Below are 27,806 nucleotides of genomic sequence, written 5' to 3'. Positions count from 1 at the left end.
CCCGCAGTTACCCCTAGTTCCAATTCAATCATCCCATCCCCAACTGGATATGACTCCGTGGCCTACTCTCTCCTTCCTTCTATTGTGCGAATTCACACAAAACCTCCCTCAACTTTAAATTTACTTTGAAATTGAATTGTTTAGAGTCTTTCCTAAAAAATGAAAGGAGAAAAATGAAGCAGTAAAAAAAATTGTCCTCCTCCAACTCAACGTTAGTATCCCATTATATTAGCAAATAGATCTTTTAATGTGATTGACAGATAAACAAATATCATAAACAAGCAGGGCCTGTTAAAATTTGTAAACCCTGTTTATGATCATTGTGTGCATCTCTCTCCTTACATGAAAATGTCAAAAAAAATTTCAATTGAGAAGAGTCATTTCCATTATGTTCATAGACTACACAAATTAAATAACAAATATAATTTCAAGATACACGTTCAATTACAAGACCCCCTCCCCCCTTTTACTTTCTTGAAAGGAAGCACAAAATAATCCTAAATATCCTCCCACATCCACACCCCCGTCCCCCCCAAAAAAACAAAAAACCTAAACAAGATTTTTTTTTTCACCTCACAGAAGGAATAACAACAAAATGGTGAAAGCAGCAAAGTAATTGTGCAAAATGTTGTTGATTGCACTTATTTTCATGCTTCTAAAGGTTCTGAACCTTAAATTATCCCCTGCATTGCTTGATTGAGTAGTGTTCACCACTTCCTTTGTCTTGTTGGTTAAATTCTTACTGCACCAAGAGAATGAGAACACACTTAGGCAGAGAAGACAGTTCTCAATTTTCTTTATAAAAAAATAAAGTTTAGATCCAGAGAACAATGAAAAACAACTAGGCGACTAAGCAGACAAAGTTTCTAACCTTCCTGGAAAGATACATTTACCGTGACCTGCAAAGGTATTCCCCACAAGAATGGTTAAAAAAAATATATTAATCACAATTGTTACACTCAACACTAGGAATAGACAACAAAGAGAAAGACATATAATGCAATATTTACATAGATATGGAGAAAATATGCTTGCATTGTATACTTGATATACTTGGGTTTGCCAGCAAGAATTATGTAAGAAACTGTGAAAAAGTTGTACCCTGAACAGCAAGAAAGTGACTAGTATATGAAGGTAATCCAGAAACATGAAACAGAATCTCTGCAATTGTCAGGGTAAACGGCCAAACAGGGGACCTCAGACACAGACAAGCCAGCATCCTATTAACACCGCATTTATTGTGGCATAGAGAATTAATTCTTTCACTTTCTAAAAAATACTAATGAAAACATATGTTCCAACGTAGTTTTTCTCTCAGCTTTTTCATAATCAATTTAACCAATTCAACTCTGTCCCAATCCTAAACCAAACGGCACAGTCATAGGAAGGTTTATGGTTCACCAACTCAACAAGGAATTGCAATCTCAACTCTTTTTAATTGAATTTTCTCACGTAAAAGTAGAGTCAAGTCAAAGAGCCTTTGCACTATGTGGGTGCCACACACAAATGCTTTTCATAACAGAAATCATTGCCTCCCCGCAGCTCAAATTTCCCCCTTTTCTAATCGTTAGTAGAAATCCTTATGATTCACTAGCCTTCTCTTTATCATAGACTGTTGGATCATAAAACAAGCTAATCGGGTAAAACAAGTTGGATTTTAAAGCCATAATAACCAGATGAAAATCCGAACCCCTTCACTCACAAGAATCTAGCCAAATCTAATCTCAATCATTAAAATTCCATATTGCCAATGAAGCCACTAGCAACCCGCACATTATAATCGCAATTCGCAACAAATATAAAAGCTCTAAATTAACCAATAAAGACTAGAAGAAATTTCAGGTGTTGACACTTACTGGGGTCACTGGTTGTGATCATAGCTACCCCTTTGAAGTCACAAGACCCAGGAGACTTCCCCTGACTCTGGTAATAGCTATCAAAAGCATAAGAAGCATGATTCTTAACATTATTGGGCTGGAAACAACTCTCCCCAGGCTGAATCTCCGAACAATTCGCCCTCCCCGGTCCACACGCCCAATCCAACGCGGCCTGCAAGGTCTTCAAATCCACCCCATGATCCTCCTCCACAACACAATAAGTCTGATTGGCATTATCACTCGCCAGAAAACTCCCAATCCCAGACATACGAAGCAAATACGCCGGCGTAGCATTCCCATAAAACAAACCCCAATTCGCCTCAGAAACAGGCGGGGACCTCAAGTCTTCATTAAAAAGCTCGTATATGTAAACACTAGAAGTAGTTTCCGGGTGCAGAGGGGTGCCACTCCGATCCAAAACGTGCTTAATCAAGTTCGAATTATACGTCAGCGCGTTGGAAGGAGTTGCATAGGGCTCCTTAGAGTCCCCTCTAGAAGGCCAACCGGTTTCGGTGACGAGAACGGTTACATCAGTGACGTTGAGATTCTTCATGGAGAAGTAAGCAGCGTCGATCATGGCGTCGAGGAGGTTGGTGTAGTGAAGAAGAGTGTTGGGGTCGAGCATTTGTTTGGAGAAAGGGAGGGGTTTGAAGAGGGTGTTTTCGAGAGGGACGAGGTTTCTGTTCTGCATGAAGACGTAGTAAGGGTAGAGGTTGAGCATTAAGGGGGAATTTGTTTGAGAGAGGAAATGGAGAAGAGGGAGAATGAAGGTTTCTAGGGTTTGGTTGAAGAAGGCTTGGGAGGGAGGGAAGGGGTTGAGGATGACGGAGGCGGAGTGAGGGGTGGAAACGAAGACGTCGTTATGGAGATTGGAATAGACGAGGGCGGCGTGGAGGGAGCGGAGGGCGGGGAGGAGGAGGGGGGCGGCGGAGGGGAGGGAGGAGAGGACCTCGTCGCCGAGGGAGACGGCGGCGATGCGGGTGGAGGGGTGGTAGGCGGCGACGTTTCTGCGAATCCAGGAGGTGGCGGTGGTGTTGGAGGAGGCGATGGCGAGGAGCTGGTTGTTGGGGACGCTGATGGTGACGTGGATGTGGGTACCCGACAGGGCGCGGAGGATGTCGGGGTTGGGGTCGTAGAGGCGGATGTGGGTGATCTTCTGGTGCATGAGGAAGTTGACCAGGTCCGGTGCGGGCAAGAGGTTGGATACGTCTGTGCCGATGTTAACGCCCACGAATGGGTCGTCGGAAAAAGTAGCCACATGGTGGTAGTGAATCAAGGATAACAAGAGTAACAGTGACAAATAATTTGACTTTATCATTTCAATTCCTCCTCTCTTCAGCTTCGCCTTCTTGCATTGTCCTCTGTGAAGCTTCTTCTTTCTGCTTTGTTTGGGTTGTCAGACATTGCTGCCTTGGCGCCTGAGGTGTTTTTTGTTTCCCAGTTTCCCAGTTTGGGTGAGTGAAGAACGGAAGATACCAAGGACTTTAGTTAGAGCGTTATTCTTGTCATCTAGAAGGCTTGTCGGTTCAAATTCAACGGATTTTCATCTTTTCCTTTGTTTTTAAGCAATATTTTATTGAAAATAAATATTTTAAAAAAAGAGGTGTGAAATTTATATTATTTTTTAAAATAGGAACTTTTTCTCTTCAACCTAAATGTCCTCCAGTGAATCTTGGAGTTATCAAACTCACAAAATTTGAACATAATATAATTTTTTTTTATGGTGGTAATAGTAGTACTTTTTCCGTCCAACTATAAATCTATATGATGATAATTATTTTGAAATAAAAAAATATTTCTCAATCGTGCAGAAGTACTATTAATAATGATAAATTTATTGAAATGTAACTCCTGCACCGTCAACAATAATAGCTATGGTGTCTTTTACTAATTAAATGTGGTACTTTTTTTTGTAGTCATCCTTATTTTAAGATTTTTTTTTCTTATAAAACAGTACTTTTAATTGTGTACACACATATTCCTTAAAAAAAACAAAAAATGTGTACACGCATATAAGTTTAGTTAAATTTAGTTTTACAGTTAACATCATTAATAAGGCTACGGTGTTAAAACTTATAACTGCTGCAAAAAAATTCTAACAATATAAAATCACTTCAAAATGTTATGCAACTCTAATATATATACAAAATTTTGCTTGTGTGTAGAAATAGTTAGCAGTTTTAAATTATTCCATTAACATCAACACATTATAACATAAAAGCGATTTTATCATAACTGAACATAAAAGAAATGATTATCAAATATATTTTTTTACAACTACTAATCCAGATACAGCCTTATTTATTTTGAAGCAAAAGAAGAGAAGGGAGAAAAAAATAAAAATAAAAATCTCAAGCGACTAAAACTTGGGGAAGGATTTGACTTTCATGGTCAAAATTTAGGGATTTGGACAAAAAGGAGAAGTGATAAATAACGAATCTGGTGGCATTCTATGTAGCCTTAAACGGATCTATGGTTGAAGACAATGGCTTTACTTTTCTTATAACCAATTATATATGTTTGTGACTCAATTAAAGATGATTATTAAATTTCAACAAAACAGCCTGGCTTGTGCAGAGAGACGTTGCTTGTTTACTTGTGCATCCAAAAGCTTCTCTTGCTTTGAACTTCTAGCACGTTCTCAAAACAGATTGAAAGTTGATAAAGAAATCTCAACATTACTATATAGTAATTGCATAATACACAATACATAGTTAGCTAATTGAACCACTTGTTCACACAATTTCTTGCCAAAGAAACCAAACTTTATGACCATAAAGCATTTGAACATTTACCAGTTGAACATCTCTGAGGTGTATGTGTTTGAAAAAGTTAGAGTAAAATATACATTTTTCTTTACTTTGGCCTTTTAGGATATGCATAAAAAATAAAAATAAAAAATCAGTAGTTACTATAAAATAAGTTTTTATAAAGCATAGTAAAATATGATATTTGCTTGATGACGTCTAAATTTACCAGAGAATTGAGATACACTGATTTTACTCTGAGAAGACTTACATGCATGACTGCTATAAGAGAATTTTACAAATCTGTTACCCTGTTGTGTGTGTCAGCAACAAAACAATAACACTGGTTTCGAATGCTAATAGAGAACACTATTGTCTTGGTCACAATATCAACTAGATCACGATCGAGGCTGATAATAAGTATGAGATGAGAAGGCCGATTTGCGTTCGCACATGTGATTAAAGATTTGATATGATTTCCACCTTTTTTATGGATGTGGATTTGATTTCCTGTGACGCCAACTTTCTTATTTGGTGGACAACTCTCTAAGATAAGAGATTAGTTGAGTAGCTGTAATTAAATAAAATTACTTGTGATTTAAAGTTATACAGTAATTCACTAAGCGAGTTTTTGCAGCAATCGTAACATATTATTGGCATCATGTTTAGTACAAAGTAATATAAGAGTGTCTTTTTGTTCTACAGCTTAAAAAGAAGAAAGAAAAACAAATTACAATACCACACTATTGAATATGGACTATCATGTTTAAATAAACTTTTAATTAAATATTTTATAAGAAAAGAAAAATAAAATAAATTTCTTTCAAACTAAAATTAGCTTATTGATAAATTTCAAATAATCCTCTAAGTCTTTCACCATTATTGTCAAATATTTGAATGGCCAATAATCTATTGCTTATTTGATCCCATAAAAGGGACTTTCGGTTACCAACTTTACCACCATATATTTGCCACTTGGAAGCTTTAATATTTCAATGACAATCGCAATAATTAGTTAAAGAATTGCAATCATTATGTTTGCATAGATTAGCCGACTTAAGATCAATGAAAAGAAGGTGGAGGATAATGAGATGTCCCAACTCATGCCCACTAAAAAAACTCTCTTTCATAGATTGGAAGAGCGTGTGGATGATGTTGAACCACCACAGGTGGGATTGTTCAACTGCAAACCGGCAAGTGTTCCTAAGCCTATGATAAAGTTAAGAAAAAGAATAAAACTTTGCCAGGAAAAGAGACAAAAAGCCAGACCTTAAATTGACATAAACAATGATTATATATCAATTGAGTAAAACGTTCTGGCAACAATGCTTGATGTTGCTGTTTGGATCTCAATTAGCTAGTTAATGAAGAAACAGAAAATGTCTCAAAAAATAATTAAAAGAGTCCAATAGTCAAGCAATCTGAAATGGGAATCCAAAGAAACGAAGGAAAAAAAAAAAGACTACATGGAACCACACATACATGTAACATGGACAAGAAGCAGCACTTTGGTAGAGTGTACTTGGTGTAAATATTTGAAAGCAAGTGTTAGTCAGTATCTTAAGGGTATTAGTTAGAAAATTAAAAAGAAAAAGATTTTTATTAGGATGTATAAAATTATGTTGTCTATGAATTTTTTTGTATGTTCTTCTATGAATTATACTTTAAATACTTTCTCCTTTTAATTTTTTAACCAACTCCTTAAGGGCACTATTAGCAAGGAGAAATTATATGTTGGTCCGCGATCACCATATCAACTATGATCTTGGTTAGTAATTACACGATACGTGTACAAAACAAGATATACATCATGTAGAATGCTAACAGTATTATCTTTTAAGTTTTAACATAATAATATCAAAATTAAAATCCTTTTTTAATCAAATTTGTGCAAATCACGTGTAGATGTTGATATCAAATTTAAAACTTCTAAGAAATAATTGCTCCATCATTACCTCTATCTTCTCCTACGTCATTGAAAATGTTGAATGCTTTGCCGTTGATGTTTTGCAAAACAACCATGAACGCTGCCATTGTTGTATAGAGAAGATAAAATAGTGTTTTATTCTATCATTCAGAATGTGTACAAGAAGTGTATATATAGAATACAAGAGAATAAGAGAATAAGTTATCCACTAAATTATCTATAACTTAAATTAAGTTTGAATTTAAATGACAATAAACTAAAAGATAAACTTGAATTATCATATTAACAATCCAATATGCTCTCGCAAGATGGTGGTGGTGGAGACAACACCAATCTTGTCCATCATAAATTTGTGGCGCGAGGACACAAGAGCTTTGGTGAAGAGGTCAACATGCTAATGACAAGATGGAACAAGTGAGACTCGGAGTTGCTTGTTGGCTATTAGATCCTGCACAAAGAGATGGTCAATTGTGAGATGTTTCATACACAAGTGAAATATAGGGTTTGCACAAAGATACATTGCTCCAATGTTATAAGAATACATCGTTGGAGAAGGATCAGGCTAAATGTGATTCAATGATTGTTGTGGTTATTTTATGGTATTCAACTTTTGTTGAAGATTTGTCAATGATGGATTGCTTCTTGCAGCTCCAGGAGATGACACTCAGGCCAAAGTAAACTACGTAAGCACCCGTGGACCTTATGTCAGAAGTGTTGTCAACCCAGTTAGCATCATAAAAGGCACGAAGATGTTGATCTGGAGATGATCGCAGTTGAAGTCCAAAATCTATTGTTCCTTTGAGATACCTGAGGACTCGCTTGGTTGCTTGCATGCGAATTTTAGTAGGGTCCTTCATGATCTAAGAGCTTGTTGATAGGGAATGCTATATCAGGGCATGTGAGAGAGAGATATTGCAGCGAGTCGACAAGCTGGCAGTAAACAATGCCATCACAAGAGGGGACATCACCTGATGCGAGATTGCATGTGGTCAATAAAGGGGTGTTGACTGGTCGAGCATCATGCATGTTGTGGGCTTGAAGAAGATCATGAATATAGTGATGTTGTCTAAGAAATGAGGAGACGTCACCTGATACGAGATTGCATGTGGTCAATAAAGGGGTGTTGACTGGTCGAGCATCATGCATGTTGTGGGCTTGAAGAAGATCATGAATATAGTGATGTTGTCTAAGAAATGAGGAGACGTCACCTGATGCGAGATTGCATGTGGTCAATAAAAGGGTGTTGACTGGTCGACCATCATGCATGTTGTGGGCTTGAAGAAGATCATGAATATAGTGATGTTGTCTAAGAAATGAGGAGACGTCACCTGATGCGAGATTGCATGTGGTCAATAAAGGGGTGTTGACTGGTCGACCATCATGCATGTTGTGGGCTTGAAGAAGATCATGAATATAGTGATGTTGTCTAAGAAATGAGGAGACGTCACCTGATGCGAGATTGCATGTGGTCAATAAAGGGGTGTTGACTGGTCGAGCATCATGCATGTTGTGGGCTTGAAGAAGATCATGAATATAGTGATGTTGTCTAAGAAATGAGGAGACGTCACCTGATGCGAGATTGCATGTGGTCAATAAAGGGGTGTTGACCGGTCGACCATCATGCATGTTGTGGGCTTGAAGAAGATCATGAATATAGTGATGTTGTCTAAGAAATGAGGAGACGTCACCTGATGCGAGATTGCATGTGGTCAATAAAGGGGTGTTGACTGGTCGACCATCATGCATGTTGTGGGCTTGTAGAAGATCATGAATATAGTGATGTTGTCTAAGAAATAGTCCATGTGATGTAGGAACAATTTCAACACCCAAAAAATGTGTAGTGTGCCAAGTTCCTTCAAGGAGAATTGTGAGGCCAATGCATCTTGGAATTGCTTGATAAATAATATGACGTTACCTGTAAGCAGCAAATCATCAACATAGACAAGAAAATAAGTCAAGATTGAACCTCAATTGTAGATGAACAATAAGGTGTCGGATTTAGAGTTGACAAATTCAAAGTGGAGGAGGAAATTCTTACGCATAGGATACCATGCTCTCAGTGCCTATTTAAGACCATGGAGGGCCTTGTGAAGCTTACAAACATGGTTTGGGAGTTACGAATTAGTGAAGCCAAGAGGTTGAGACATATAGATGTCCTCAGAGATGGTGTCGTAAAGGAACACATTGTTAATGTCCATTTGGCTGAGGGGCCACTCCTTGGATAGTGCATGACAAAGGACCAGTGTGATTGTTTGTGGCTTTACCATTGGACTAAAGGTTTCATGGTAATCAATGCCACACCGTTGGTGGTAGCCTTTGGCAACAAGGCAAGCTGTATGCCGGGAAATAGAACCATCAGTGTTATGTTTGAGTCGAAAATCCCATTTGTTCCCGATGACATTAAGATTTAGCTATGAAGGGACAAGTGTCCAAGTTCCATTAGCAATGAGCGCATTGAGTTCTTCTAACATGGTTTTTTTCCACTCAAGGTGTTTCATGGCTTGTGTAACACATGTTGGTTCAACCAGAGAAGGAAAGGGAAATTTGGTGGCTAGGTGAACTTGTTTAGGTTTGAAAATTCCATTCTTAGAGCGAGTCACCATGGGGTAAGTCGAGAGTGAAGTCTTAGAGCATGGGGGAAGAGCATTTGCATTTGCAGGAAGTGATGAGCATGTGTACAGGTTGTTAGAGTTTGATTGAGATTCTTCATTTGGGGTTTGAGTTTGGTTTAATGGTGATAAGGTGGAATTTAAATTTGAGGTTGTTTGGTGTTGGGATAAGGTGGTACATGAGATGTGGTGTGGTGGGTTTGTAGTTTGGAGATATGGTGAAGCTGAGACTGGAGAAGGTTGGTTTGATACGTGAGGTGGGTTTAGACTTGAATGTTGTTGAGGTGATAAGGTTTGCTGGGAGGAATTGGAGTTTGGTTGGTTCGGTGATAAAGCAGCTTCCTATAAAAGATAGGAATTGAAAGACATAGTGGGATGCTTTTAATTTTTCATGAAAACCGAATTTAAAAACATATTTTATCTTTAAAATCATAAATGATAAAGAAAATATATTTTTAACTTAAATTTTAAATTACAATAAAAATATTTTATTTTTAAAAGCATAACTGATAAAGAAAATATATTTTTAACTTTAAATTTTAAATTACAATAAAAATATTTTCCAAAAGTAGAGCAATCTGCTGGTATTATGTGAGAGCATTACGTTGCGATATCAACAACTTTTTTTCAGGAGGAAAAACAAAAGACATTCTAAAAACAAATTGATTGAAATTGGAGAATGGATATGCTTTATATTTCTGGAAACCTGCATGAAACCTGCACCATGCATTTCGCCAGCCAAAACAACAAAACCTGCATCATTTGTCTCGCGTCCCAAGACTGTTTCGCCAGTCTGCATGGCGAGTCGCGTGTTTTGCCACTTTGTATGACGGAATGCTTGTAGGAAGAAACTTTCTTAGGAATAAGTTTCAGAACAGACCCTAGGGAATAAATTTGTAAAAGTAACTCGCTGGGGTCAATTTGCCTGGAATTGACTTATATGTGAATCATGTGATGCATATGTTTTTTACTGTCATATTTTGATTCGTTTTTTTCATCTCCTCTTGGTATGCCTACTGCCACCCTCAAAATAATTTATGTTTCTCCGTTCCTTCTTCAACTTCATCCATCCAACTAGATTGAAAAATATTTGAGTTTATTTGATCATGCAATGTTCCGCCAGGGACTTTCTCCACAGGGGCCCAATGGACTTAAGTAGTAGTTATGGCCCATCCTGTGTCATACTTCAGCTGGAGAATTTTAAAACTTTGCTAAACTAAAATATTTTTTACAGAAAAACTAAAATTAGATATGAGTAATTCATTCAATCGAGAATTTGAGACGTATACATGCTATCACGTGTACTCATTTCAGGAAAAAAAACATAGGAAACCAATGATCAAATCCAAATGGATTTTTGTTCCGTTGTGGCTAGAACATTTTGACTGCACCAGTCCATGAAAACATACGTGACAGGGACATTATTGCACACGGAACATAAGACTTCACAGTAGGTTAGACGTTCGTTCTTGTAAATTTGGCAAAATCTAAAAAAGTAGATTATGATAGTGAAGAAACAACATAATACAACCATAACTCTACTCATCTAACAAAACAGGAAATCACATCCTCCTCATGACTACTACAATTATATTTGTGAGGAAGGTTATCTAAATCTATACAGGGATACTGCTAGCTGAGAATCTTCGTTTTGCTATCAAAAACTGCCATTCCCATTTTCAGTGAATTGCCCAAATCTGTGAAGAAATTTATTGCCGGTATGGTACGACGGAACATTGAGCAAGATACTCAATTGACCATCACCGTAAGGCATTCACGAATGCCGTCAATGAATCAACATCTCTCTTTTCTGAAGGGTACTTAATTGGTTGAGAAGAGTGCTTGGGGAAGAGAAGTATTGTGGGGAAGCTTCCCAACTGCAGTTCACTCTTTGCATATTCCTTCTGCTCTCCATCGGCTCTGAATTTTGCAACCTTCACTCCTGACCTTGCTAACTTCTCTGCCAGATCAACATACGACTCCTCCATAGCCTGTAAAAGTTCACAACAAACATCTCATTAGATAATGGGAATTTCAAGCCAAATGAACCTTAGTGAGATAATCTTAACAGAGAATTTAAGTATAGGGAATGGTGTTTTACCTGACAGAAGCGGCACCATGGTGCATAGAGCACAACAAGCCAGTGTTCTTTTCGGTTCTCTAATTTTGCCAAATTCTCAATCCCGGACCTGCTCAAGCTGACCACATTCTGGGAGATGAAAATGTCAGCAACAGTGGCAGAGCCATTTCCTTGGGAGGTCCCATTTCCATTAAGCTGGGCAGCATCTTCCTGTTTCAAATTACCTTTGTGAAGACCACACTCCTTGGCTTTGGCATCCTCCCACCACCACCTTCCTTCTCTTTCATGTTGTCCGGGTAAAACCGGCCTTGTGCATGGCTCACAGCCAATCGAAACATATCCTTGGGAATGCAATGAATTTACAGGAACATTCATGGTCCTAAGGAAGTTCCATATGTCTAGACCATTAACATTTGCAACCGGGTTCCACTTCACCAGGCTGCCAATTCCACCATCCAGTCCCTCAAAAACAGGATCAACCTGGACAATAGGGATTTCAGACCTAGTACCAGGAGACTGGTCTTTTCTCTGTCCAGTAATCCATGCTTTGAGACCCTTAAGGGCTCTCCTCAAGGGCCTCACCTTTCTTACTCTACAGCACTCTTGATGCCCATCCTCGTAAAATGAGAAGAGCCCCTTAGTTCTTACTAATGCCTGAACCTCAACCGCATCAGGGAACATGTACTCAATATGAATTCCATAATGCTTCTCAACAGCGTCAAAAAATTTGTAGGTTTCTGGGTTCAGTCTCCCAGTGTCAAGACTAAACACTCTGTAGGGTCGACCCGTCAAATGTGCATACTCAATCAAAGCAACATCTTCAGCACCACTACAAAGATAAAACTAATTAAAATTCAAATCCAGATAGATATCATAGCACTTACTTTCCAGATAGTCAGAGTCACACAAAATTCAAGTTGCAATTTTCAAAATACAATTAACAATTAAAGGTGTTAATGAATAATAACCCACAAGAAAAACAAATGAATTACACAACATAATACAAAACTTAATTGTCGGATTGTCGGCTATATTTCAACTTCATGTTCTTGTAAATAGAAAAATAAACGTACTATACTGAACTACTCTCTCTTCATATCGATTCAGCAAATTTCATATTAATTTTGCATTTTCAGCAATGACACACGAAAACATTCAACAATTTGTTTCTTAAAAAATACATTTTCCAACAGAATATTTATTAATCCTCCTACACCATTCTCCTATTAATCTTCGTACTTGTTTTGTGATATTTTCTCTGTATTCTCCTGTTAATTGTTAGAAAGTCCCACATCGTCTGTCTCAGTTCTTGGGATGCAGTTTATATATCTATTGGACAACTTCACTTAATGTCAATTGATTTTAAGTTATATCTATTGGACAACTTCACTTAATGTCAATTGATTTTAAGTTGAAATCTAAGATGGTATCAAAGCTTATAACCTGTCTTAGTTCTCTCCCCCATGCATCTCCATATTTTCTTTGTTATATTTTTTAAATATAAATATATTCACTTTTCATTTATTACTTTCTTTATAATGATTTGTAGAAATATATAACATTTCTCTTTACAAGAACAAGTTAGAAATCATTTGTCTCATGTTCCCCTACGTCATTATCTACTAGAAGCTAAGCTATGAACGTGACATTAGTTTTCGGAAACACCTGCGGAACATTTGAAAATTTTCCCTCACCAATAATTTGGGCCATCAGACAACGCTTGAAAGTAAAATCCATACGCTCATGCAACACCGACATAAACTTTCTTTCCCATTATGAAAGGAAAAAAAAAACCCCGACATAAGCAAAACATCATTCAACAAAATCACCAAAATGTAAAATTAAGAATCTACCTAAAGGCAATAGCGATGTCGTTCCCAAATTTCTCGAGGGCCTTATCCATAATCTCAAGAGGAGATGAATTTTCAAGGTCTTTCGCTAATTGCTCAAAATCTTCTTTCTCCTTCTCAACCTCTGCAAATCACACGCCAAACAATCAAAACACGCTCGAATCGCCTCCAATTAAGAGGGGGGGGGGGGGGGGGGGGGGGAGCTTTATTTCAGAAAATTCCATGAAAACAAGGTAATGTTCATAACATAACGCAGGAAACGTACCAGGAGCAACGATAGTTGCTGCAAGAGGAACAACAGAATCATTCCGTTGCGGTTCGGCATTGAGTGGCCTCACCGAGGAGCGTCTTTGAGTTAAATTAACAACACCAGACGAAACTTGAGGCCTCTCCGGAAACCGAAAGGAACCAATTTGCGGAGCTGAAAACAAAAACACAAACGCGTATCAATTAACGAAACCCTAACGCATCATAAAAAGAGACAAATTCAGATCACGTTAGTTTGTTTTGTTTTTTTTTCTGAATAAGGAAAAGGATGAACACCTTTAGCGTCCGATGAAGATCCAAGGCGCGAGAAGAAAGAGCTCGACGCTGCTGCTGCTGCTGCAGCTGAAGAGGAAGAAGTAGTGGAAACGGCAAGAGCCATTGGAGAAGGAATCTAAGCTAGGAAAATAGAGAGTAGATTCTGTTGGTTATTTCTCAGAGACATGAAGGAGAATGAAGTTTTCATTATAAAGAGGAGTGCATTTGAACCTGGACGCAATTCAAGCTATCTTCGTCATCTTACGAGGCGCGCGTCTATTGGCTGAGCAGAAACCCCTGGCGCGTGGCCTCTCTTCGGTCGCGCGGCCAACTTAGACTCACGTGTCATTTTTAATCTTTCACCATCTTCCCAGATTCTTCCTCTACTTTCTTACTGTAAGCACTTACCCGATATCATTCTCTTCTAATTTTGATTCTCCTAAAGACATTTAATTTTTTTAATTTTTAAAATCTACAATTCTTTTAGTTTATAATAGAGACATTTACTCCTTCATTTTTATAAAATTTACAGTTTTAATCATATTAAATTAAAAGTTTTGACATTGATTATATTATAGTTTAAATAGATAATTTTATATCATATCATTAAATTTTGCTCATATCAAATTAATTTCTTACCAAATAATATTTTTTATTTTATTAAAAAATCAAAACAATATATTTTACACTAGAAGACTAAACTTTTTTGTTTTTAATTAGAAAAATTAAAATTACAAATTTTAAAAAAATATCAAGATTAGATATTTCTATTTTAAAACAAAAGATCAAAATTACATATTCTTAAAAATAAAATAACCAAAATTGCATTTAACCATTCTTTTTTAAATAAAAAAATACTACTAATCTCTTTGTTTAATTGTTTCTCTTTCATTTTTTTAAGTAAAAGCTGAAATATTGATGCAAATTGATTTTGAGTATAATTAAATTCAATTCTCTTAGTCTTAAATTCGAGTCGCGTAAATAAAAATAAAATAAAAATATAATTAAAAAAATATTTCAATAAAAATAATTAATTATATTTTCTATTTGAGATTAATAATTAATAAAAAAAATTAGTAAATATTCTACACTATCACCATGATAATCTAAAAAATACTAACACGTGACAATAGTAGTTATTAGTTAATTGCCTACATTTAAAATTTGTTTGGTATTTCCTACGATGAAAATTAATAATTACAATCAATATGAATTACATATTGATAAGCAGCAGTAAAAAAACATTTTTTAATTAAAAAAACCATATTGACAAGCACTGTTGTGCTATCATTTCGCATTGCCTCTGTTATAATGTTTTCTTATTGAATTATTTTGTTTAATATTTTAAAAGAATTTACTGTTTGGAAATTATTTAGTTAGTTTCAAGAACTATTCAAGTGTTGATAATTTTTAGTTTTACTAGTTCAAGATTAAATATTGTTTACAGATAAAACATATTTAAAAATATAGTTCTCCTAAAAAGGAAAAACATTTTAATGTCTTTTTTGTGTGAAATCATATTATAATGCTTATAAGTAAACATATTCGTTAGTGAGCAAATTATGCTGTTTTTAAATGAATTATATTAGTACTATGTAAAATAAATGAATTATATTAGTACTATATGAGAGTAACCAAAGTGTGATGTTGTGTAGGTGCACTGTGCACTGTGCACTGTCATGCTTTTATTGGTTTTGTTTGTTAAAAATCTAATAAATTAATAAATAAAAATGTTATTAAAAATGGCAGCACCAGTATATAAATAATTAATGATATTGAATATCATCAACATTACGTTACCTTTTCTTAGCAATGAAAACTAATTTGAAAAAACCGAATCCACTGCTAGAACTGTTTGTTTAAAAAAAATAGTAAAGAATAATTCAAAATAGAAATTTAATTTAGATTTAAATTAAACATTATTCTTCAAAGTCATATTTTTATTAATCACTGCATTAGAATTTATTTTTTCACTCGAATCTAGAAAAGTTTTTTTTGTGTGTGTGACGATCTACAAATATTTTATCCGTACGAAAAAGTATCATTAATCTTTGTTTTTGGTCGTGAAGAACTCTACAAAGAAAAACTTACTAAAATGGTATGATAATATTTCTATATCATTGCACTTAAAAAAAACTATACCATCAAATTTTAATAGATTTGACTTTTTTTAAAAAAAAATATGTAATTTGCTTTTAATTCTACTATTGATAAAAAAAATTAAGAAAATAGATTTAACAAAATCATAATTGTATGTAACAATATAATATTAATCACTAATTTTTTTGCTATGTAAATTGTTTTTCCATCCTGTTCAAAAAAAAGTTAATCACTAATTTTATTATTAATTAATAATTAAATACTCATTGACATTGACTTAAATCTAAATTAATTAATATATGTTTGTGGTAAATAAATTAAATCCCAGGACAAACTGTGTTTGCTTCACGGTTGCTGGCATATTCTGGGTCTGTTTTGTTGTTTAAGAAAAGTGTTTTTATAAAAAAAAACAAAAAGTATGAAAAAAATAATAACAGAGAAATTAAAATTCTAAAAAAGTGACAATTGTTTATAAAACTATACACATATTATGTCCCCTTCTGTATTATTGGCCTCTTTTCCTAGTATTTGCCTTTGGTGCTCTATCGATTTTATTCCAACTTGGTCCCTATTCTCTTCACTTCAAAACTCGTCAGCATGTGGTGTGGTCCCTCGAGCCTCAATTTTGTTCTCTCTCTCTTTTTTATGAGATTTAAGTGTTGCTCTAGTTAATTGATCCCTCACGACTTGTCCCTGATTATTTTCTAATCACCGATTTTTTTTTGTGCCTTACTTTTCGAAAAAGAAAATTATTTATGTGATTGTCACTGAGCATATTGGATTCAAGCCAGTTAAGCCACTGGCTGGCTACCAAAAAAGATGCTATAATCAATATGAGGCTGCGGTTGCAAAGGGAGCAATAATCAACTTGGAAAGTTATGGGAAATGGTCATTTCACAAGCCAACAAAGAATCCATGATCCGAATATGTCATTTCACAAGCCAACTTGAGAAATTTTTATTTCTAAATTTTTTTTATTTTTGAAAGTTTATATAAAAATAATGACAATGACATTTTTTATTTTCATTTTTAAAAAAAATTAAAATAAAATAAGACATTATTTGTATAATTAAAAATAAAAAACAAACTATTTGTTTAGGTGTTGAAGTTGGAAGGAATGACACAGACCATAGATGATTATTACTATTCACTGAAAAATCTGACTTATTGTCATTGTCTTTCTTTAATGAAATCTTGTTTCTCAATCATTTTTTTCATCAAGACTTCAATGGATATATCTTGCTTAAAAATCTGAGTTCATATTCACTCCAACCAACATATATTGGTTGTAAACTAGGAATATTGTTTAATTTTTTCGAAAATGAATTCCAATTCTTAAATTACCTTCTATCCTAATTAATGAAAGACTTAAATTTTATGAAAACTTATTTTTGAATGAAAAATATTTATTTTAAAGATGATATAGTTCATTTCACGATCATTGAGAGGATTATTTAAAATAAAATGTAAATTAAATAAAAAAATATAAACAATTTTATTAAATAGGATAAAATTAATTAAAATTTTCTTATATTTTAAACCATCTTATGAAAAAAATACGTATATGTAAATTATTTCATAATATACTCAGTGGCTCATGATGCCATAGTTGGTAAAACAACTAACAATCGCCTTGATATTAGGGTGAATAATTGAATGAAGCAATGATTGGAGAAATCAAGTTTAGAATAGGTCTATAACAAGTTTAAATGAGTCACAACTTTTTGTCAGCTTATGCATATTTACTCTTCCGAATAAGGAGCAGCACACGCAGATTTTACACCAAAACAACGAATACATGAAGTATAAGCTATAGAAAGTAAGAGACTAGTGATCACCAAAAAATAAATAAAGTAAAAGACAAGTGGAAGTGAGTGTGCAATAGCAGCACCATCCAAAACCTAGCCCTTGGAGATCCGAAAGGATTTATTTTCTTAGAAATATGTTATGGGACCTAGAGTCCCCACCCAACGTAAGGCCACACGCACCACTGATTTTTTATTTTTAAAAAAGACAATAGCAAAGGCGATTCCATGTTGTTTTACACCTTTCCGAATAATAAAGAATAACTTGCATAGCCAATCTTATACTTCCTTCTTTCTAAAACTATAAATGTTTAAGGTTACCACATATTCACTAAAAAAATATTAATTAATAATATTGTAGACTAAAATAATCTTATTTAATCATGTTGTTAGAATCATCATTAACCATAAATATTTGGATAATAAAAAGTCTAAACATAGTATTAAGTGGATATTCTCATTATCGAGTGATTAGTTATTGATATATGTCTTGGATAACAAAAAAAATTCAATAAACTAATAATTGTAAACAAAGGTATAATTGAAAAAAAAAATTGAAAATTTAGTCTTAGATTTGTAAAACATCTATAGTTTTGAAACAAAATTAAAATGCCAAAACATCCATAGTTTCAAAATGGATGGAGTAGCTCATAATGTAATTAGGACTTACAAGATTTTATGCTAGCTCTCATGAATTTAATTATATATCATCTTATATTGTTTCTAATGTTATAAATAAAATGGTATAATTATCTTTCCTAAAAAAAACAACAATAACTTGCATGAGATTAATATGGAGATTATCTTTTTTCTTTTATCATATTCGTGTAAAATATTTTCTGATATCATCAATGATTAATTTTTATTGAAAAATTTGATGATATTATTTCAAAGCTTTATTTAAAAGTTTTGAATTAATATTCCTTATATTATGATTGAATTATAAGGTCAACTTTGAAGTATAAAGAAAAGGAAGAAAAAAAAAGTTATAAGTTTAAATTTTTTCGTTAATATAAAAAATAACAACCAACAATTAATATTATCAATAAAAAAATGTCACTCTTGTGATGATATCAATGAAATGTTAGAGTACGAAAATTGATTTTAAAAAGTGTTTTTTTTTTCAATCATGCAATACCTTCAATTCAACTGCTTCCTCTCGAACTTCATATCTTATTGGAAAAAAAAAAAGAAAAAGAAATTTATATAGTATCACTTTTATAAAAGACTCTAAATTTTAATATAAGATTTTAGCATACAAGAATTTATATACAATCATGGATCAACTAACTAATTTTTTATATTATCAACATAATTTTTTTTTTTATTATCAACTAAATAAAGTTTTTTAGCAATATTTATAGCAACTTTTACAGATTTTAGTATAAAAAATTATGTTGTCGGCTAATTAAAACTATTATAAGCGACTTACAGATTTTTATATTATCAATGTATATTAATTTATTTTTACGAAATATATTTAAAATGATTATATATGTTCTAATTAGCAAATTTTACATTCAAGAAAATTCAATCTAATATAAATGAGTTGTTCATATTTAATTTAATATTTTAAATATGTTAGATGAAATGGTGGATCTAATGGTACTTCTAAAGCGTGGCAATTATAAGGTTGAGATATACATATATATTAATTGACTGAAAATATTATATTTAAATACCTTTTAATCAACTCATTGATGGTTTATTGTGAGGGTGGTAATTACATATCACTTTTTGTGGTTTTATCTTGTAAGTGTAGTGGTGGGATTGTGAATATGAGAGATGAACTAATTTTAAAATGACATACATGTATAAGATGGACAATCACTTATTAAAACTCAAACGAATATTTTATTGTATTGTGTTCTAATATCGAGTTAAATAATATATAGTCTGAGATAATTAAGTATCTATTTTTTTCTTACATGGTTACACGCACTAGGTATACAGCTTAAACTCGAAAGTTTTCTTATATTGAAAATATAATATCAAATGTTCCACTAAATATTTTTGTTTAGTTTTTTCACATAAATATCATTATATCATTCATTTCTTTAAATTTTAAATTAGTGAGAGATAGTTGGAAAAATATTTTTATTATATTTTAAAATTTAATTTAAATATTATTTTTCTAAATCAGTTTTCGTTAAAAGTTATTTTACTCACTGTATATTTTCTAAAATGTTGGTTCCTAATTTTAAGGGACTTTTTATTTTCTCTTCGGTTGTTGAACGTTGTGGGCTATGTTCTTATAAATAGTTGAGAAAACAATAAAACCAGGTCATGCACATAGAAAAAGGGAACTACTATTCTCCCAACCAAAATTACTATCTTTACTGCCAGATTTTATTAAATGACGAACATACCCTCCACCTTTCCATGGACCACATTTTTCTTTCCTTCAAACTTCTCACCCCTAACCTCCATCACTATCGTGCACCACCCCTCCCCCTTCCAGATCCAGCGCGCCTATGCCACACTTTCCCACCAGATCCAACACGATCGCAAAGAGTAGTAAAAAAAGTTAACAGAGTGTCACCTTCCCAGAAATGAGATCTCCACAATGAACATGACCACAACCACAGGACCCATGTGTCGCACACCTCGCGCGCACTATGTTCCTGTTACCTTGACCATGTGCTTGAACTACACGCACCCCACCCTATCGAGTGATGCGTATCGAGTTCTCAACGGAAGCATACTTTTGTTTCAAAAAATAAAACAATAAAAACACCATTCTATTATAAAAAATCTGTTGCTTTTTGAAATGTTTTGGAGCATTGCTATTTCTTGGTTTGGAATCATTGGTTGCACACAATCAATGCTGACATATTGGGAGAAGGACACATTTAATAATTTTTTGTCAATGTCGGTGCAGTGGGACATTTTTTCTCTAAAGACAACTCATTGCGCACGCTTCAACCCGTGTTTTTCTTTACTTTCCTTTACAATATATTTTTTGTATTAATTGATTGTTATAAGTATTGTATGTGTTTTTTATTCCATGTGAAATATACTTATTTGTGCTAGCTGTTTTGGTATTCTAACACACTGTTAATGGCAAATGGAATAAATAATGCAAATCAAGGAATCAGGGGTGAACAAGTTCTTATATTTCCACTTAAAAACTTCTACGTTCTTAAAATTACCATTTGGGCTTCAAAGATAACAACATATTAAATCCCCAAGTGGAGTTTCAATGCAGTAACCTTATATTTTCTAACTGGCTTCAGGGGCAATTTTCTCATTGCTTTGACGGAGAAGGTCACCGACGTTGGAAGCATTTCTGGACCTCGTTGACTTAAGCGACATCAGTTTGGTTCACACCATCTATTGCAAGTGATATTGTGTTGTGTTTTTCAAAGCATTCTTTCTTCTTCCAGTGCAAGAACAAATTGTCCTTGTTGATGCCGCCATCGCCTTCGATGGATTTGTCCCCGACGAAGCCGATGCCGCCGACGTTGCTGCCCAATAAGGGAATGGAGTGTGACGACGCAAAGAGAATGGGGGTGGTGCTAGTTTATGAGTAACAAAGGGTACATTAGTCCATTCAGGTTTCCAATGAGGTGCAAGAAGTATAAAAAGAGACGTAAAAAGCAATTGCCCATTTGCAGGTAGACTGATTCTAGCTCAGTCTTCCCTTATGAGCCCACTGGGCACTAGTAATCGAATGCAAATCTCTTTCCAATCAATGTTTGTGAATTGCAATGAAATAGAAAAAAAAATTGTGGTAGTCTTATTTGAGGCAGTATTACAAAATAACATAAATGTCATTTAATTTCTCCCAAGAAATTAAATATGCCTAAAGATAAGGGTGGTCTGGTCCGGGCTTCACAATACCCACAACCCCGTCCTTATACATTAACTAATGACCAGCGACCACGTACACAATTTAGATGACAGGCTGTTACATTATCACTCACTCACTTACTCAGATGATTAATGTTACCTTATAAAGCAACACGCCCTCAGTGTTTGAGATTGTTCTGGTTTGTCGTTCTTTCTCTCGCAATCTTCACCACATTCACCGGTTAGATACCCTCTCTCTCTCTCTCTGGAAGTGGGTTTTTTCTCTCTTTGATTTCTTGATCTCCTTCAATTTCATTCACATTTATCTACAATTGTTACTATCCAACGTGAGATTTTGTGATTCATTAGGCAATTGACATGGGTTATAACCTTATTTATTTTTCTATTTTGCATTCCAAACCTGTGAAGGCTGAAGGGTCTGTTTGTTGTTACTTTGTTAACTAGTATATATTTTATGTAAGCAAGTTGACCTTTTTTGTAAAAAAAAAAAAAAAAACTAGATCAGCCTTATTTTTCTTTTCTGGTTACCACTTGGTGTTATTTGAATTTCACTATATATTAAATAAGGTTTCTGAATGTTGTTGCAGAGCATTTGCATTCACATTGAATATGGCTGAGGCTACACAATCTAATGCTGAGTTGTTGGAGTGGCCTAAGAAAGATAAGCGCCGCTTCCTGCATGTTGTGTATCGTGTTGGTGATCTTGATCGCACCATTAAGTAGGATTTTGTAGACTTGGGATGTTGAAATTCGCTGTGATATATGTGTGTTTAGATGCTTACAGTTTCCTGTTCTATCAGGTTTTATACTGAATGTTTTGGGATGAAGCTTTTGAGGAAAAGAGATATTCCAGAGGAGAAATATGCCAATGCTTTTCTTGGATTTGGCCCTGAACAATCCCATTTTGTTGTGGAATTAACATATAGTATGTTTTGCTCTGTCAACCTTTTGCATTCATGCATGCTAATGCTATGGTTCCTGTGTATGCATAGCTTTTCTTGTGATTCTCTGATTATGTGTTTGATTGAATTGGACATGACATGACTTAACTCCACATATGATGTTTTTGGTCAGATTATGGGGTGACCTCATATGATATTGGAACTGGATTTGGACATTTTGCTATCGCAACTCCAGATGTAAGCCAGAAGTCTTGCCTTCACCACAGCTTGACCATTTATTTGACCTTTTGTACCAAAATTGAAGTGTATATCTCTTCCACTTTTAGGTTTACAAATTGGTTGAAGACATCCGGGCTAAGGGTGGAAATGTCACCAGGGAGCCTGGTCCAGTTAAGGGTGGGAAATCTGTTATTGCCTTCGTGAAGGATCCTGATGGTTATGCTTTTGAGCTCATTCAAAGACCTTCAACCCCTGAACCATTGTGCCAAGTAATGCTTCGCGTTGGTGATTTAGAGCGCTCAATTAAGTTTTATGAAAAGGTAACAGCCCAAGTCATGTTTTTCTATTCATGAGCATGCAATTTAATATAAACCACATTCATCTCCATCAAAACTGTTTTTTAAGTCATATGCTCATAACAGAGTTGCATAAATATTCATGTCTATCAACTTATAATTTATAAAATTTTCATATCTTTATTGCTATTATTTGCTTTTCTATACAGAAGCCCCACTTTCTGCTGATATTTTGATGATAAAACTTCTTTGTATCACCTCCCTCAATTATCTCCTGCCTTGATCGTACTTCATTGAGAAACTGGCAAATCAATTCTAGACGTGTGGGATAAAATAGTGGAAATTTGTGGAGAGAACGTTCTGTGTTCAGTACATTCAGTCACACTAAGTAAATCTTTCTTATTAATATAAAAAACACTTTCAGTTATGCATTGAACCAACTGTCCAAAAGCTTAAGCTATTAAATGGATGTTTGGGTCACCGTAGAAGGCAGGCAACTCCTATGTACTTTTGTCAAGGCCTATGTTACTTCTCCATTGAAGTACATCGGAATTCATTCTACCAAGCTTTAAGTGGAAAACAAGCTTAGCTTAAGTGCATGCTCATGAATGATTTTTGTTGTAGTTTTAATGTTTATTTCAAAAGAATTTTTTGTAAAGACTTAATTAAATGAAAATCATAAGGCAAACAAGGAAAGTTATGACATTTATTTTCAAGAATTCGAAATTCAAATCTCCTACAATTAAACAATCAGTTACATCTCCTATTAATGCCAATAAAAGTGGGAATCAAGAGGGGGACAATGACAATTATAGGTTCATAATTGGTGATAAAAAAGGTTGGCTGATGGTATTTGAACGTGATTTCAAAGGTGATTGGGTGCCAATGGTTTTTGTTCCTCCTTTTTGCTTCTATTAATCTCTCTCCCTCTTTATTCCTGGGTTGTTTTTTTCCTTTGCGAGAGTTCTGTAACCTTAGCTCCACTAAGTCGTTCTTGTTGTATCCTGGAAGGTTTGCATGGGACACCACGAATAAACCTTTTAGGTCAGTGACTATCACGCCTCAGGAAGTTCAACATCGTTCGTGATTTTTGACTTCAGCAACAACAATCTAAAAGGTTTATATCATGGCTGAAGCCGCAAAACTTGTCAACAATGCCGACGTTTCCAACCGCACGCCATCGATTGCAACCATAGCCAAGCTGCTGCCTGACGTCTCAAAAATTAAGGTCTTCACTGGCCAAACCTTCCATTGCTGGCAAGAACGTGTTCATACATTGTTGGAAATGCATGGAGTTGTCTTCGCTCTTTCCACTCCCAAACTTGATGCCGTTGTTGATTCCAGTCAACTTCAACAATGGGTTTAGGCTAATAAGGTATACCGTCACACTTTGTTAAGTGCCTTGTCCAATCATCTTTTCGATGTCTACTGCTCCTACAAGGAATCCAAAGAGATATGGGACTCTCTCATACTCAAATACATTGTTGAGGACCTGGTCAGATAGAGATTCATCATCACCAACTACTACCGTTGGACCATGAACGAAGAAAAAGACATCATGGTACAAATCAACGAATACCACAAGCTTAAAGCACAAACGCAAATAGATGTCATTGCTAGACCTTATTACCCACATTATCATTGAAGATATAAATAGGAAACCGATCCCATCAATATTTATGCATTGTGATTCCCAGTCAACAATAGATGTGACTAAGAATAAAACATTCAGTGGTAAAAATAGACATATACAACTGAGACATAATGTGGTCTGCTAAAAGATGAAACAATTTTCATAGATTATGTGAAGTCAGAAGGAAACTTAGCAGATCGTTTGACAAAACCCCTAGGAAGGAATATGATATTAGAAAACAAACAAGTGATGGTAACCTAACCTTTGTGATTGAAAATCCCATGAATAAGGTTCATATGGGTAAAAACAAGTCACTTGTCTTTTAGTCCCTTCCTATGGTGTGAGAAAGTGTTAGAGCTGCATTAATGAGAGGATAAACTTTATAGTAAACTTTACATGTTTGAGAAAACTTTATATCTTGTAAAGTTTTTAATGATTTTCATATCCCTTATGGGTGGTGTATGAATTGCAGCATGCACTTGATGAAATCACCTATATGAGTGTCATGTGAGGTCGCTTGCATGAGATCTTGACAAGATCTCTAGAGCACTTATGAATACAAGGCACGCACATGGTCTAGTAGTGCAACACAACGATAACAACAAAGACTATGAGGGTGTCTTGTGATTGGTAGAACACTATCACACACCAAGAGTTTTTGGTTCATATAGCTTGACAAATTCTGTAACCTTAGCTTCACTAAGACGTTCCCGTTGTATCCTGGAAGGTTTGCGTGGGACACCGCGAATAAACCTTTTAGGTCAGTGACTGTTACGCCTTAGGAAGTTCAATCACGTTCGTGATTTTTGACTTCAACAACAACAGTCTTTACATCTACCTTTATTTCCCTTTGCACAACAGCCTATTCAGGCTTGAAGCACGGACAACCAAAGACCTAGTTATCATGTGCACAATTTCAACGTTTATTTAGATGTGAGTAATAAGGTTCTAACTCTAGGTTACTTGGTCTTAGAAAAGCTCTAATATCATGTCATTAAACAACTATCCCAAAGGCATTAGTTATTATGAGAAGTTTAATAAATGGAGTGTATATCTAACGTGTTGCCTGGTACTCTACATATCCATTTTCCTTTTCTCTCTTTAGGGAGGAAATGTGCAAAGTGAGGCCTTGGGTTGAGTTGAATGTGTAGGGTCTAGTGCTTATACTGATAATTTAGAAACCTGTTTCATTGATTGGTTTCATGGGTTTGTGTGGCATTATGGATCTGGGTTGGAAATTATTTGTTTTTGCTTGTGATGGACATAAAAATCCATGACAATGCATTTGGTATATTATGTTTTAAAGTTTTGTTCTTTAATTCAACGGGGTTTTATTAACTAAGGATCACGTTTTGGTTCTTATTGGATCATGTTTGTGCAGGCTTTGGGTTTGAGGGTGGTAAAGAAGACTGATAGACCTGAATACAAGGTGAGTTTCCTTCTTGATCTTAGCAATCCACTTAAGGCAGGAGATATTTCATACCTAAGCTTTTTGACTTATTAGGTTCGACTTATGTTTTTTCCTGGATTTTTGTTGCATATCTTACAGTATACTATAGCTATGCTTGGGTATGCAGAGGAACATGAGACAACTGTGTTGGAGCTGACATATAACTATGGTGTCACTGAATACACCAAGGGAAATGCTTATGCACAGGTTAGTTAATACTTATCAGGTTATATTTCATTCTGGAAGCCTAAACCAGCTATCTTCACATTTCTGTACCCCTTGATGATAAAATTTGTGTGCTGCATATAACAGGTTGCTATTGGTACTGATGATGTATACAAGAGTGCTGAGGTTGTCAACATAGTCACACAAGAGCTTGGAGGGAAGATTACTCGGCAACCAGGACCAATTCCTGGCCTTAACACAAAGATCACTGCTTTCTTAGATCCTGATGGATGGAAAACTGTAAGAAATTTCTTTGTTTAAATTTTTATGTTGTGAGGGTGTGGGCTTGTGGTTTGTTTTCTATTTCTTTTATTGATAATCATGAGATGAAATAATAGGTGAATTATCACATGTAGAACACATGCATATGTGCATACTTGGGCAACTACAACTGTAATTTGATGATAGTATACTGTTTTTAGTGCCATCAACTATGAAATTGAATATGCATAATTATGAATATGAGCAAAACAAATTGTTTCTACTGAGCAAAACATTATGAATAGTGCCTTCTCTTCATCAATGATAATACGGTTTTTTTTTTCTCAACCTGTTGGCTCGGAAATGAAGTGCATTTCTTTGAGCATGTCCATATTTCTACTCTTGCTTGTGTTAAATTTCTGCCATCATCAATGGTAAGTATGTGGTACGATTCATTTTGTATGGATTTTGTAGGTTTTGGTTGACAATCAAGATTTTCTGAAGGAGCTGGAGTAAAGAGTTATGGCTTTTTAATTTAAAGTACTAGTGCTATTGTATGAATAAGTGATCAGCTCCTGTATTTATCAGTGAAGTAGTAGTGTTCAATACGGTTTCTCTGATGTGTTTGCCTGTTTGGTTGAGATTCTAGACAGTCTACAGTGACATCCAACAGTATTTCAATATATTTAGTAAAAGTTGGAGAATAATTCTGATGTTTTACAGCAGAACCTTAATCAATTTAAAGCCAAAATGACCCTGGACTTGCTGGTCCAAAAAAATTAATTCTTTCTACGACAAATAGAAATAATTTTAAAAGTCAATCTGATTTAAATATGGCGATATGCTTTAAAAAGTTGTCCCCACAAATAAAGATACAAAAACAAATAGTGGTATTGTACTTTGATTAAAAAAAAGAAAATAGAAGCAATACTATGTAGCATAAAACATTAGTTTCAGTCTTTCAAATTCAAAAATAAGATGTTTGGGCCTGTTCTACTATAGAAAGAAATTACGAAATTTTATTGAGATCTAAAAATACAAAAATAAAAAATGTATCTAGATTTCCGTGGTTTTAATATGGACAGACATTAAACTAATCTTAAAGGGGATTAGTTTTAAAACATTTTTTTTTCTTTAAAAAAAGCTAGTTTTGAAAGTTTACGGCAGTGTATCCTTAAAATTATAATGGGATTGAAATTACAATATATTTCAAGTTAAATAAGATTTTAGATTTGAGTACTGTGTATTAGAAAAAAATGCAATAGGAAGTGGAGATTGGTAGCCAGTCAAAGTTTTTATAAAAATTCATCATCAGTAACATACCTATTATAGGGATATAAAATAAATAATATAATTAAAAACTTTAGGAACAAGTTTATTTCAAAAGTATTTGTGTAATGTTTGAATTGGTGATGAAAAAATTGGATTGAAACATAATAAAACAAAATATTATTCTATTGTTTCAATATTTATTTTATAATGAAATTGAACAAAAATGCATTGCATAATTTAAAAAAAAATAGAATGATTCACAATTTTTTTTAATTCAT

The 27,806-nt window shown here is 34.3% G+C and overlaps 4 protein-coding genes across 8 annotated transcripts; 1 reads left to right on the top strand and 3 right to left on the bottom strand.

The window, feature by feature from the left end:
- Positions 1-361: 361 nt before the first annotated feature.
- Positions 362-3,419, bottom strand: LOC114388599 (glucan endo-1,3-beta-glucosidase 1-like). The gene is made up of 3 exons (XM_028349164.1): positions 1,857-3,419; positions 872-899; positions 362-742 (listed from the first exon to the last, which is right to left on the bottom strand). Exons 1-3 carry the CDS (start codon positions 3,193-3,195, stop codon positions 574-576), a joined length of 1,536 nt encoding a protein of 511 aa, XP_028204965.1. The 5' UTR covers positions 3,196-3,419; the 3' UTR covers positions 362-573.
- A 3,241-nt stretch (positions 3,420-6,660) lies between these two features.
- On the bottom strand, positions 6,661-9,494 carry LOC114387098. 4 transcript variants are annotated; one of them, XR_003661228.1, is made up of 3 exons: positions 8,590-9,494; positions 7,094-8,466; positions 6,661-6,999 (listed from the first exon to the last, which is right to left on the bottom strand). XR_003661228.1 is itself a non-coding variant. In XM_028347226.1 (3 exons), the coding sequence occupies exons 2-3, from the start codon at positions 8,295-8,297 to the stop codon at positions 6,938-6,940; spliced, it is 840 nt and encodes a 279-aa protein (XP_028203027.1). In that variant the 5' UTR covers positions 8,298-8,466; positions 8,590-9,494; the 3' UTR covers positions 6,661-6,937. The 4 variants fall into 4 exon arrangements, 2 of the variants coding, with proteins under 2 accessions (XP_028203027.1, XP_028203026.1); XR_003661229.1 differs by having other exon boundaries at positions 6,661-7,519; positions 8,000-8,466; positions 8,590-9,493; XM_028347226.1 differs by having other exon boundaries at positions 7,520-8,466.
- A 950-nt stretch (positions 9,495-10,444) lies between these two features.
- Positions 10,445-13,842, bottom strand: LOC114387349 (5'-adenylylsulfate reductase 3, chloroplastic-like). Its single transcript, XM_028347521.1, has 5 exons — positions 13,634-13,842; positions 13,356-13,511; positions 13,094-13,214; positions 11,262-12,069; positions 10,445-11,151 (listed from the first exon to the last, which is right to left on the bottom strand). The coding sequence occupies exons 1-5, from the start codon at positions 13,734-13,736 to the stop codon at positions 10,921-10,923; spliced, it is 1,419 nt and encodes a 472-aa protein (XP_028203322.1). The 5' UTR covers positions 13,737-13,842; the 3' UTR covers positions 10,445-10,920.
- Positions 13,843-21,392: 7,550 nt separating this feature from the next.
- Positions 21,393-26,976, top strand: LOC114388364 (lactoylglutathione lyase GLX1-like). 2 transcript variants are annotated; one of them, XM_028348800.1, is made up of 9 exons: positions 21,393-21,550; positions 21,918-22,049; positions 22,131-22,255; positions 22,405-22,469; positions 22,559-22,771; positions 25,762-25,809; positions 25,930-26,037; positions 26,143-26,295; positions 26,731-26,976. In XM_028348800.1, the coding sequence occupies exons 2-9, from the start codon at positions 21,940-21,942 to the stop codon at positions 26,770-26,772; spliced, it is 864 nt and encodes a 287-aa protein (XP_028204601.1). In that variant the 5' UTR covers positions 21,393-21,550; positions 21,918-21,939; the 3' UTR covers positions 26,773-26,976. The 2 variants fall into 2 exon arrangements, with proteins under 2 accessions (XP_028204601.1, XP_028204602.1); XM_028348801.1 differs by having other exon boundaries at positions 21,453-21,580.
- The last annotated feature ends 830 nt before the right edge of the window (positions 26,977-27,806 follow it).

The sequence above is a fragment of the Glycine soja genome, chromosome 15, assembly GCF_004193775.1.
Source record: "Glycine soja cultivar W05 chromosome 15, ASM419377v2, whole genome shotgun sequence".
NCBI classification, from domain to species: Eukaryota; Viridiplantae; Streptophyta; class Magnoliopsida; order Fabales; family Fabaceae; genus Glycine; species Glycine soja.
This window is presented reverse-complemented; position numbering and strand designations above follow the sequence as displayed.